At 45.5% G+C, this 13343-nt stretch overlaps 1 protein-coding gene across 2 annotated transcripts in view; it reads left to right on the top strand.

Moving 5' to 3' along the window:
• The first annotated feature begins 3017 nt into the window (after nt 1–3017).
• The window catches only part of HDAC1 (histone deacetylase 1), a 35672-nt gene continuing 25346 nt past the window's right edge, over nt 3018–13343 (top strand). The window contains exons 1-2 of one of the 2 annotated variants that reach the window (XM_077898675.1): nt 3018–3198; nt 10382–10494. In XM_077898675.1, the coding sequence (XP_077754801.1) occupies nt 3033–3198; nt 10382–10494 (279 nt within the window). In that variant the 5' untranslated portion in view covers nt 3018–3032. Of the gene's footprint in view, nt 3199–3222; nt 3378–10381; nt 10495–13343 lie in introns of those variants that run through there. The other variant, XM_077898676.1, reaches the window with a different exon arrangement.

The following is a 13343-nucleotide window of genomic DNA, read 5'->3' as shown; positions in this document are numbered from 1 at the left end:
TTACAAAGAAGTAAATGATACAGTACACAACAAGGTGCTGAGCGCTAAGGGGAAAATAAAGCAGGGTAAGGGGAATTAGGAATGTCGTATTTGGGGGAGGTTTGCAATTTTAAGCAGGGTGGTCTGGGAAGGTCTTATTGAGAAGGTGACTTAAGCAAATATTTGAAGGAGATGAAGGAGCAAGCCACGTGGTATGGGGGAGGAGAGGCCAGGCTGAGGGAACCGCCTGAGGCAGAGCTCCTTTGGCAAGCACAGAGACATAGGTCTTGACGGGGGGGCCTGAGGGGTAGAGATCCTGTGGTGCCTTGTGGCCTTTGCAGAAACCATTTCAAGAAGACTTTGTGGAGATTTTTGCAGAGCCATGACAAGACCCGACTTACTTTTCTTAAGCCTTTTTTTTTTTTTGAAAGAAGAAGAGAGCATGTGCTGGCACAGGAGTGGGGCAGGGGTGGAGGGGGAGGGAGAGAGAATCTTAAGGCTCCCCGCCCAACGCAGCCCAACGCAGACGCCCGACACAGGGCTCTATCTCACAACCCTGAGATCATGACCTGATCCGAAATCGAGTCAGAAGCTTAACGGACTGAGCCATCCAGGCACCCTATGACCTGACTTACATTTTATTTTATTTACTTATTTACTCATGAGAGACGGAGAGAGAGAGACAGAGAGGCAGAGACACAAGCAGAGGGAGAAGCAGGCTCCCAGGATCACACCCCAGGCTGCAGGCGGCGCTAAACCGCTGCGGGCTGCCCCCTTGACTTACATTTTAAAAGAATACCTCTTAATTACTGTCTTGAATGTGAACAGAGTGAGTTAGCAGTCAATTTATAAAACTGGGGAGATTTAAAAAAAACTGGGGAGATTTTGGATAAAACTACAGGTTTCTGTCTTCTCTTGGAAAAAAAGTCTTGAAGATTTGGCTTCATTGGGCTTACCTGTCCTCATGGAGCTGATTAGTGGCCACCACCTTCACGTAGGGCTTAAGCTCTTCCTTTGCCAGGGTCTTCTTTTGCTAGAGTCCCTTTGCCAAACAGTTGAAACTGAGTGTCAGTGGTTATCATCATGCTTGCACTGTTGTTCTCATAATGAAGAGGAAAATGAAATGTTTTTCACCTCTATTTCCAATAAAAAGTGAGAAAATGAAAGGTACCTGCAGATGGCAGTGTGTTTGAGGAAAGATGGGGGAAAGGCATTTTGCTTTATGAAAGTGAAAAGAATCCAATTTTAGAAATATGCAAAGCACCTGAATCAAACTAATATAAATCCACTTATTTTTATACCACCTGCCTCACCTCTATAAAGATCTGAGGTTCTGATTCCTGTTCTGCATTTTATAAAATGCTGCCACACCCATGACCTCATCTGATCCCCACCCTCCTCTTCTTTTGGATACTGTGTGCAGCATAGAGTTAGTGAACTTTGAATTCTTATCCTCTGCATTTTACAAAGAGGGAAGTGAGGGCCAGAAAGGTTCTAGCCAGGAAGCAGCAACACAGAGCTGGAAAAAGGGATTCCCTGGCTCTTTAGCTGTTTTCTTTCTTTCTCTCTCTCTCTCTCTCTCCCTCTCTCTCTCTCTCCCTCTCTCTTCCTTTAGCTGTTTCTATAAATCTTAAATTTTCTGTTACTTTTATTTTTTTAAGATTTTATTTATTTATCCATGAGAGACATGCAGAGAGAGGCAGAGACATAGGCAGAGGGAAAAGCAGGCTCCCTGCACAGAGCCGGATGCAGGACTTGATTCCAGGACCTGGGGATCACGACCTGAGCCAAAGGCAGATGCTCAACCACTGAGCCACCCAGGCGCCCCTCTTCTATTACTTTTATAATGAGTGGCCCAAATGCAGTTCTCAAATGAGGAACACAAGTGTCTAAGTGCCCAAGCACTCTTTAAATTGTACAGGCATAGGGTTACCTGGGTGACTCAGTTGGTTAAACATCCAACACTTGATCTCAGTTCAGGTCTTCATCTCAGGATCATGAGTTCAAGCCTCCAGATGGGTTCCACTCAGGGTGTGGAGCCTAATTAATAAATAAATAAATTGTAGAGGCATAAAAATGTATCTTATCAACTATAGGACCATGAGTTTGTAACTTACTTGGCACACAAATAGTAAGTACTCACTAAATATTAATACTGTTGTATTTTATTATTTTAATAGCCCATCACAGTGCTTTTCAGTTTTTCAGATTTCAATAATGAACGGTTGATGATTGATAAATAAGTTCAGTGGTCCTCAAAGTTAGGGTGGGGGCAATTTTACACTCCTGTCTTGCCATGGAAACAGTTATGCAATGTCTGGAAACAATTTTGGTGACCACAGCTGAGGTGGGAGTGGAGGGTGCTATTGGCATCTAATGAGTAAAGGCCAAAGATGCTGCTAAACATCCTACACAATGCACAAGAGAGCCCCTTACAGTAAGGAATTATCCAGTTCCAAATGTCAATAGCTTCAATAGGTTCAGAAACCCTGCCCTAGTAGAAGGGGACAATCAGTGTCTTCCTATGTAAAGGCACTCTTCAGTGCTCGCGGGTGACAGCATCAGGGAGGCCCCGCTTTGGAGGTAAGAAAGGCTGGGTTCGGCCCCTTCCCTACAGTGTCTCCGGTGCACAGCAGGAATTCAGAAAATCCGTACTAGTGAAAGGTGAATTTAATTCCTAATTGTGTGACTCTGAGCAAGTCACAAAGGTCTGAAGTTCATTATCCTTATCCATAAAACGGGAATAAAAAGCCTCTTCCAAAGCTTTTGTGAGCAATCGTCGAGATAAACGTCGGTAAAGGGGTTGCACAGCACTTGGTCCACAGCCGCCTTCTTTCCTTTGTCAAGTTGATTTCTCCTTCTTCCAAACTCAGGCTCCAAGCCAGGTTCAGCCCGGTCCTTAGCTGAGTGACCTTGTGCAAGTCACTTTCCTCCCCGCAGGCTTCAGCTGATTCTCCATAAAACGACAAAGTTGGCTTCTGGTCTCCCAGCGCACTTCCAACACCGAAACCGGACAGCGAAGTGTACGGATCCGTTTTCTTCCCCCGGGACTAATGGTACGGTCCCCGGGCAGCTCCCCCACCCCCCTGTCGCAGACCTTGGTACAGGCCCAGGGGGCCCTCGGCTGCCTCTCAGGGCAGCCCTTGCCCCCTGCCGAGTTCCGGGCCGTCCCTGCGCGAGCTGATTGGCTGGAGCCGTGCCCGGGCTGCGCGGCTATAGGTGAGCCCGGGAGGGGACGGGCGGAGCGGGCGGGAGGCCCGCCCCCTCCCCCCCTGGGTCGGACGCCGAGCGGAGCCGCGGGCGGGAGGCCGGACGGACCGACTGACGGGAGGGACGGGAGGCGAGCAAGATGGCGCAGACTCAGGGCACCAGGAGGAAAGTCTGTTACTACTACGACGGTGAGCACCGTGCGCGCGGCGGGGGCGGGGCCGGGCCGGGGCCGGGAGAGGGAGGCTGAGGAGATGCGAGTGGGGAGGCTGGGAGAGGCTGAGGCGTTGGGGAAAGGCTGAAAAGAGGAGGCTGCGAGGAGGACGAGGCTGAGAGAGGAGGCTCAGAGGGAAGAGGCTGAGAGGAAAGAGGTCGAGGCTGAGGGAGGAGGCTCAGGAAAGAGGGCAGGGGGAGGGAGGAGGCAGGGGGAGGAGGCTGAGAGCAGGAGGTGGAGGCTGAGGGAGGAGGCTCAGAGGAAAGGAAAGGAAGTCGAGGCTGAGGGAAGAGGCTGAGGCCGAGCGGGGGTCTTCTGAGGAAGCCTGCGGTAACTTGGCCGGAGAGGGGTGGTTCTCAGGAAGCCTGATGGAGAGAGTTTGAGTGGGACCCCAGGAGAGGAGGCTGAGTCTGAGGGCGAGGCAGGATCTGGTGGAGAAGGGTGCAAGGATGTGTTTTCCTGCCGAGAATACAGAAGTCTTCCTCTACCCTTTTGCTTCCTCATCCTTTTTGGTGAGAGTCCTGCAAGAGTCCCCACCTCCTGTCACCAGCCTCCCCCCTCCCCCTCCGTCTCTCAGCTGGGCCTACACTTTGCTGCTGGAAATGGGGCCCCTGGGCTTGGAAGGAGAAAGATACAACCTGTTAAGACAGACTTTTTCATGTAACAGAAGCCTGTGGAATGGCTTACTCTGTACTAGGGACATTTAGGCGCTGAGGCCGTGGGGCTGATCAGGTCACTTCTCATCTTCCTCTCAGCCTGGATGGGAAGATAGATGGACAGTGACACAGAATTGCCTTCCAGGATCATGCTGGGATAAAGGAGAGCTCAGAGTGTTTGGGGAGCACGGAGGAGAGGCACCCAACTGAGACTGCCCACTTGGGGCAGGAGATGCCATCTCAGTTAGGACCTGAAGAACAGGAGTTAGTAGCCGAACCCAGGGAAGGCAAAGAGGACCGTAAATTTAGAAGAGAGAGGACAGCATTTTTGAAAGACGGCAGGTGTGTGTACAGTATAGGTTTGAGGGCAGAGTGTAGAAGGTCAGGGAATAGGGTGGAGGGAAAAGATGAAAGTCATGAGGCTGGAGAAGTAATCAGAGACTAGATCCTGAAGGGCTGGACACACTGGCTTACGGAAGTTGGACTTTATTCTGAGTGCACTTGTGAATCATTGAAGTTTTGTGCAAGGTTAGTGACATCATCAGATTTATACCTTAGAGCTATCACTCTGAGAAAGAAATTAAGTTTATGAATGTAGGGGTAAGGAAAAAGGTAAGGATCCCAAACTCCTGGGTTGGGTAGTTTAATGTGTTTGGAGAAGGCTATATCAGTTGATAACTTTGGGTTTTGTATTTCTACTCTTAAAAATACTTACTGAGGGATACCCCTACTGGGGGATATCCGCTTAGAGGTATCTAGTAGGCAATTGGGTATTCAGGTCTGCAGTTTATTTTTTTTTTTTAAAGATTTTATTTATTTATTCATGAGAGATAGAGAGAGAGGCAGAGACATAGGCAGAGGGAGATGCAGGCCCCCTACAGGGAGGCTGATGTGGGACTCGATCCCAGGACTCTGGAGATCAGGGCCTGAACTGAAGGCAGACGCTCAACCACTGAGCCACCCAGGCATCCCAGGTCTGCAGTTTAGAAGATAGAAATGAGAAGGTAGAGATTTTTGGTAGTTATCAGCATACAGATGGTAATTTTAGTTACAGAAGAGGATGTGATCATGGGGATCCCTGGGTGGCTCAGCGGTTTGGCACCTGCCTTCAGCCCAGGGTGTGATCCTGGAGACCCGGCATTGAGTCCCACATCAGGCTCCCTGCATGGAGCCTGCTTCTCCCTTTGCCTGTCTCTGCCTCTCTCTGTGTGGGTCTCTCATGAATAAATAAATAAATCTTAAAAAAAAAAAAAAAAGAGGATGTGATCACCCAAGAAGTTTTTTTTTTTTTTTTTTTTAAGATTTTACTTATTTATTCATGAGAGACACAGACATAGGCAGAGGTAGAAGCAGGCTCCCTGCGCGCAGTCTGATGCAGAACTTGATTCCAGGACCCCGGAATCACAACCTGAACTGAAGGCATATGCTCAACCACTTAGCCACCCAGGTGTCCCTCACCAGAGAAGTTGTATACAACATGGAAAGAAAAGAGGATCCCGGGTGAAATTCTAAGGAAGTGGACTGAGGAAAAGTCTAGTGTATTCTTTATGCTCTGTACTCTTCTGTCATAGTGCTTGTCACTGTGTATTGGAATTGTCTGTTTACTTGTTCATTCTTCTTAGATGGTAATCTCCTTAGGGAATGGGATCATGTCTTATCTAGCTCTGTATGATCAGCCCCCAGAACAGTGCCTCATTCATAGTGGGCTCTCAATAAATACTTGCTGATTAAATTGTACAGAGGGAATATAAGTGAACCAGAAAGTCTTTTCTTTGTTGTTTTTAAGTAGCTCCACTCTCAGCATGGAGCCCACCATGAGGCTGGAACTCACTACTGTGAGTCAGATACTTAACCAGCTGAGCCACCCAGGCACCTCATGAACCAGAAGTCTTTGTTACAGTAGCCAAAAGAAGGAGGGAGTGGCCAGGTGTTGGCAAGAACTATTTCTTATGCAGGTTTGCAGTGAAACTAGATTGCAGTAGATTGGAGAATGAATGGATGGGTGAAGAGAAGACGTCAGATTGAACCCTTTTCAAAGGAAGTTTGGTTGAGGCAGAGAGAAAGAGTTGTTTATAAAGAGGGACATTAAAAAAAAGGGACATAGTGGCTAAGGGTTGAGCATATTCAAAATCCAAATGGAGGGGTGCCTGGGTGGCTCAGTGGTTGAGCATCTGCCTTTGGCTCAGGTCATGAACCTGAGCTGTTAAGTAGCTGTTGTGAAAGAGGGAGCTGAGGAAATAAGTTTGGAAGAGTCCTTCCATTACTGCTGGGCAGCAGTGAGGGCCCGTTCGAGGCTGGAGCCTTTGACTTTGTAGCCATATGAGTTTGCACAGTTTTGTGATCTCTACACCATTAGTTTAAAATGAGAAAAAGTGAAAAGACCTTAGTTTTTAGACGAAGGAGAGTTACTTTTTGAGAAACCATTTGTGAGTTTTACAGAGGTGAGCACGGGACTCAGAAGCTTTGCAGTATTGGGCAAGTTACTTTACCTTTGTAGGCCTCAGGTCACTCCTGTAAAACCGAAAAACCTTGAGGGGCACCTGGGTGGCTCAGTTGGTTAAGTGCTTTTGGCTCATGTCATGATCCCAGTATCCTGGGATTGAGCCCCTCATTGGGCTCCCTGGTCTGTGGGGAGTCTGCTCCTCCCTCTTCCTCAGCCTCCCCCCCTCCCATCTCTCTCTCTCTCTCAAAAAAATAAATATAAATTAAAAAAAAAAACCTGAAAAACATTGAGAAGAGTGGGAAAAGCTCTCTAACTATAAAGGTAGTATCTAAATAAAAAGGACTATTTCTTTTAAAAAGTCTCTCAGCGGGCAGCCCCCGTGGCGCAGTGGTTTAACGCTGCCTGCAACCCAGGGCATGATCCTGGAGACCCTGGATCGAGTCCCACATCAGGCTCTCTGCATGGAGCCTGCTTCTCCCTCTGCCTGTGCCTCTGCCTCTCTTTCTCTGTGTCTCTCTCATGAATAAATAAAATCTTAAAAAATAAATAAATAAAAATAAAAATAAAAAGTCTCTCAGCAACTGGATTAAAAGCTGTTAAGAAAAGGATGGTGCCTCTGGGCCCCACGTCAGGTACTCCCCTAGCCTTCTAGATAAGTTATCTTAGTTCTCCAAGTCTAAGCCTTGGCTGAATTCAGGTTTGATAGGCAGGGGACTTGCTAGGGATTAAGGCCCTGGTGAGACCTGGGTAAGCCAGGAATCCAATTGCATAACAGTATTGGTCATGTTACTATCCGCCTTCAAATTGGGTCTGCATCTGGATGTGTCCACCAATCCCTAGGGAACCTGTTCTACCAATCGCCATGGCTGATAAGGTGGTCTGAGGGTCTCTGGAAACAAAATTTTCCACGTGCCTTCTCTGCTACTACATCTCAAAGTCTGTGTCTATATGGGACAAGAGTCCCAATTGACTGCCACCAAATACTATACTCTGGCTTGTGGCTCTTTCAGCACAGTTCTTGCCCTCACAGGCCTTACTAAGATTAACAGAATAGGGTAAAAGGATGTTAATAAAAACTAAGGGAATTTGAATAAAGCATGGGCTTTTAGTCAAAGATAGTGTATCAATATTGGTTCATTAATTGTAGCAAATGTTTTATCATGTAGAATGCTGATAATAGGGGAAACTGTCAGGTGTCTGAGAACTCTCTCTACTATCTTTGCAATTTTTTTTATAAATCTAAAATTGTTCTAAAAATAAAATCTATTAAAAAGACAGGTAAGAGGGCAACCTGGGTGGCTCAGCAGTTTGGCGCCACCTTCAGCCCAGGGTGCAATCCTGGAGACCCAGGATCGAGTCCCGTGTCAGGCTCCCTGCATGGAGCCTGCTTCTCCCTCTGCCTGTGTCTCTGCCTCTCTCTCTGTGTCTCTCATGAATAAGTAAATAAATAAAATCTTAAAAAAAAAAAAAAAGACAGGTAAGAGTGAGATCCTAAACATCTAGCTGTTTAGAAGTTTTCCATTGTCCCTGGCCACGTATATGACAAAGAGAATTGGGAGTGTGGTTTGGATGCTATTGGTGACATTGTCACCACAGTGCATTAGTCGGTGGAATGAAGCCTGTTACTGACACCACCCAACCATGATGCATAAGAGGTTGAGACCTTTTTATTGGTGCTCAAAAATCTGCCTCAATCTGATGGACTTCTAAGTAGGGATCCTTGGGTGTGCAGTTCACTTCATTCTTGTTTGTTTTTCAGTTTTTTTGTTGTTTCATTTATTTATTTATTTTTTTTTAAGTAAGCTCTGTGTCCAAGGTGGGGCTCAAACTCATGGCCCTGAGATCAAGAGTTATATGCTCTAATGACTGAGCCAGCTGGGTGCCCCCACTTGATTTTTGGAATATTTGTGCCAGGAACTTTGTGCCAAGGAGTTTCACAGAGCTCCCTAGATTAAGGGCAAACTGAAGTAGGTACTTGGGAAACCCAATGCAACTTTTTAGGGTACTAGATTTGGAGTCAGAAGAGTTGACCCCTGCCTGCATCATTTGTTGTGTGATCTTAAATAGGCACTTAACTTCTCTGAGTCATTCAGTTCAATTCCTTGAATCTTTATTCAGCCTTTATGATGTACAGAATGCATTTGTCCTGGCATTCAAGGAGCTTCCAATCTTATGTATATAAATAGATAAAGTAATTCAGATACAAAACAAAATTTATTAAGTGATATATACAAATTGCATGGAGAGGAAATGGCCATTTATTTTAATTTTAATTCTTTTTTTATATTTTGATCAGGAATATGTTTGGCACTTAAGCTGGGCTTTGTAGTATGAGGGTCATCAGAAAAGGAAGGACATTCTGGGTCAAAGGAACAGTCTTAACAAAGACTACTTGGGTGTGAAGGTGAATGCCATGTTCAGGATGCTGATAATCATCCAGTGTGTTTAGGACAGAGATTAGCAGATTTTCTGTAAAGGGCCAGATAATATTTTTGGCCTCGTGTGCTATATGGGTGGGTCTCTGTGGCAACTGTTTACTCAACTCTGCTATTATAATGTGAAAGCAGCCATAGACAATATTTAAGCTAATGGGCTTGGCTGTGTTCCAATAAAATTTTATTTACAAAAAAACAGGCAGCTAGTTGTATTTGGCCCAAGGGCCATAGTTTGCCTTTTCTGTTTAGAGTAGAGAGCTGGGAGAGGGAGAGAGCAGGAGAGGGAGTGTTGTGAGTTGAATGCCAGGCTAGTGAAGTTGTTCTTTATCCTGTAGAAGATGGGGAGTCATTAGGGGTTTTTGAGCAGGGGAATGGTGTTATTAAAGCTGTGTGTTAGAAAAATAACTGGTCAGTGTGGCAGATAGTTTTGAGTTGAAGACAGAGGAACCAATTAGAAGTCTATTGCTATAGAGGAAGCTAGAGATGATAAGAGTTTAGTTTTCTTATCTATACAATAGGAATAATACTCCTGTTTTACCAGGTTCTTGTGAGGATCCATTAATTTTTTTTTAAGATTTTATTTATTTATTCATAGACACAGAGAGAGAGAGGCAAAGACACAGGCAGAGGGAGAAGCAGGCTCCGTGCAGGGAGCCTGATGTGGGACTCGATCCTGGGTCTCCAGGATCACACCCCAGGCTGCAGGCTGTGCCAAACCGCTACGCCACCAGGGCTGCCCCTGAGGATCCATTAAGAAAGTAAATGTAAATGTGCTTTAACCCCATAAAGTGTTTTAATATGAAAGAGGTGAACTGTGACTTATAATAATTCTGAATAGTAATGGTTATTTTTCTGTTGTGGGAGTGAATTCTTTGCAGATACGGTGAGGTGAATCACCTTGTTGCCTGCTATTCTCCAGTAGCTTTGGAATGAACCGTTTTTACACTGTGTAGTGCCTGTCGGCTAGGCTTATTTTTTTTTTAATTTTTTAAATTTTATTTATTTATGATAGGCACACAGTGAGAGAGAGAGGCAGAGACACAGGCAGAGGGAGAAGCAGGCTCCATGCACCGGGAGCCCGACGTGGGACTCGATCCCGGGTCTCCAGGATCGCGCCCTGGGCCAAAGTCAGGCGCTAAACCGCTGCGTCACCCAGGGATCCCATCGGCTAGGCTTATTTATATCTTTAAGTGCTGGACTCACCAGAGTCCCCTGCTTTTTTTGTTTGTTGTTCCTGTTTTGTTTTGTTTTATTTTTATTTTGTTTTTGTTTGTTTGTTTGTTTTATTTTTATTTTGGAGTTTTCTCTTCCTCAAGGTGGGTGAGAATCTTGGGGACTAGAACGAAAGAGAAAGAATATGATTAGGAGATGGTTATAAAAATTCCTGGATTCTCCTGGGAGTGTATGTCTAACTGTGTCACTGAAACTGTCACTCTTTTTTCTTCAGGGGATGTTGGAAATTACTATTATGGACAAGGCCACCCAATGAAGCCTCACCGAATCCGTATGACTCACAATTTGCTACTTAACTATGGTCTCTACCGAAAAATGGAAATCTATGTGAGTTACTGGGACCCCCACCACTCCCTAACCCCATCAGCTCTAGTTATGTTATCTCATTTTCTCAACTACTCATTCATCAGATGTGTCGAATGGGCTGTTATGTGGCAGACATTGAAAGAGATTTCTGTTTTTAAAGGGTTCGCTCCAGTGCTGGAGACTGACAGGTACACAAATAAATTGTACTACAGTCTGAGGGCGTACAATTAAATAATGTACAAGATACAGAGATAATGAAAAGTGAAGGAGGAAGGGAGCCTTGGAATGTTTCCTGGAGGTACTATCTGAGCAGAATTTTAAATATTGAATAGAATTTAGCCAGGAGTTCAGGAGGGGACTGACATTCTAGACCAAGGGAAGAGTGTAAACAAAAAGGCAAAGAGGTAAGAACAGTATGGTGTGTTTGGGGAAACTATGAGTAGTTTCTAGGTAGTGCTATAGTGTAAAGGTCTCACGGGTGTGAGTAAAGGGACCTACAGTTGGAGAGGTCAGCAAGGATTGGATATGCTGTACTATGTAATAAGCAACTCTGATGGGCCAGGATTTAAAAAAAAAAATCCAATGCCTAAAAAAGAGCAATTGGGACTATGTTGAGCTAGACAAGTCCCTAATTACTAGAGAGCATAGCCTCTAAACTGCTTGACTCAGTTCCGTCTGATTTTTGCCCACCTACCGGTTTTTATTTTATTTATTTATTTTTTAAAGATTGTATTTATTTGAGAGAGAGAGCACAAGCATATGGAGAGGGATGCCTTCACTGGTGGTGCCCCCACCATCAGTTTTTAAAGAGAAGTTAGGGATCCATATTATTCTGTAATGTGGGGCCTGATCTCAAGACCTTGAGATCGTATTCTGAGCTGAACCTGAGAGTTGGACACTTAATTGATTATGCCACCCAGGTGCTCCAAAGATTTTTTTTTTTAAAGTAATCTCTACACCCAGTGTGGGGCTGAAACTTCAACCCCAAGATGGTGAGTTGCATGCTCTACTGACTGAGCCAGCCAGGCATCCCCAAGTAATGGATTTTAAATCAAAGAGAGATAAAACAGGTATGCATTTTATTTTTATTTATTCTTAAAATATTTTATTTATTTATTGGGGGGGTGCAGCTGGGTGGCTCAGTCGGTTAAGTGTCTGCCTTCGGCTCAGGTCATGATCTCAGGATTCTGGGATCGAGCCCCACATGAGGCTTCCTGCTTCTCCCTCTGTGCCTACTTGTGCTTTCTCTCTCTGTCAAATACATTAAAAAAATGAATTAAATTTTAGAAAATAGAGTTAGTGGGTGGGAGGGAAAGGGAGAGAGAATTTGAAGCAGACCGCATTGAGTGCAGAGCCACACATGGGGCTTGATCCTGCAACCGTGAGACTATGACTTGAGCTGAAACCAAGAGTTGGATGCTTAAACCGACTGAGCCACCCAGGTGCTAAGTAATCTGCCCGGTATGGGGTGAAAACTCTCAGCCTCGAGATCAAGAGTCACATGTTCCACCAACTGAGCCAGTCAGGAGCCTCCAGGCATGCATTTTAGTAGGGAAGCCAGTTAGGCTGTTGCAAAGGTCCAAATGAGAAAATAAAGAAGGGCTGGGAGCCTATGTTGCCTTATGGTTAGAGCCTAAGAGTCTGTGGTTAAAGTCTGTGCTGGCAGCTTAAGTAACCTAGCAACAGCAGTATCCTTCCTCACCATTCCAGAGACTGAGAGGAGATGAGTCTTCTGTCTCAGATGGCCCTGTTATGTCCCTAGAGCCACTGGAGGCAGCTGGGGAAGCAAGGAGGGAAGGTAGACAGAGGAGCAGGCAGATGTGGGACCAGAGACCTTTGTCAGGTGTGAAAGGCATCTGAGAATGAAAAACATAAAAGGTAGCAGACAGAGGTTTTGAGGGACTCTAGGGAGTAGACTAGCATTTAGATAAAAAGAGGATACCTGAATGTGGAATAGCGAGCGCCGAGACCTTCCAGAGTTCCCTCTTATACATCTATACCTTGCTAATCTGGCTCTAGCTTGCCTCCTTTTCTGTCACTCCCCTCTCAGAACCCTCAGATCAGATTCTGCCTCTTTCTACCCCATCCTGACTGGGAGGATTACTCTGCCCAGTCATATTTTACTCATCTTCAAAAGTTACCTCAAGCCCTCTTTCTCTCTTTCATTCAGTATATATATATATTTATGATAGTCACACACAGAGAGAGAGAGAGAGAGAGAGAGGCAGAGACACAGGCAGAGGGAGAAGCAGGCTCCATGCACCGGGAGCCCGACGTGGGACTCGATCCCGGGTCTCCAGGATCGCGCTCTGGGCCAAAGGCAGGCGCTAAACCACTGCGCCACCCAGGGATCCCCTCATTCAGTATATTTTTGTTGAATACTTGTCATATTCCAGGAACTATATTAAACTCCATGAGTGATACTGAAGTATTAAAAAATGGATCCTATCTTCAAGTAAGGAAAAATAAATGAACACTTATTGAAGATTGCTTGGGTGGTAGGCCAGGGCTACCTGTTATTTTATATAATCCTTATAGCACCTTTAATTTATAGCTGAAGAAACAAGGTCAGAGAAGATGATTGACATGAACCTAAGACTCCAACCCATATCTTTTTGGTTCCAGAGTCTTTATGTGTCCATTTGTCCTCCTCCTACTCCCTCAACCTAAGATATATATATATATTTTAAGTAGACTCCACATCTAGTGTGGAGCCCAGTATGGGGCTTGAATTCAAAACCCTGAGATCAGGGCAGCCTGGGTGGGTCAGTGGTTTAGCGCCGCCTTCAGCCCAGGACATGATCCTGGAGACCTGGGATTGAGTCCCACATTGGGCTCCCTGCGTGGAGCCTGCTTCTCTCTCTGCCTCT

The sequence above is a fragment of the Canis aureus genome, chromosome 5, assembly GCF_053574225.1.
Source record: "Canis aureus isolate CA01 chromosome 5, VMU_Caureus_v.1.0, whole genome shotgun sequence".
Taxonomy (NCBI): domain Eukaryota; kingdom Metazoa; phylum Chordata; class Mammalia; order Carnivora; family Canidae; genus Canis; species Canis aureus.
Note: the sequence above shows the minus strand (reverse complement) of the source record. Positions and strands in the feature narration are given on the sequence as shown.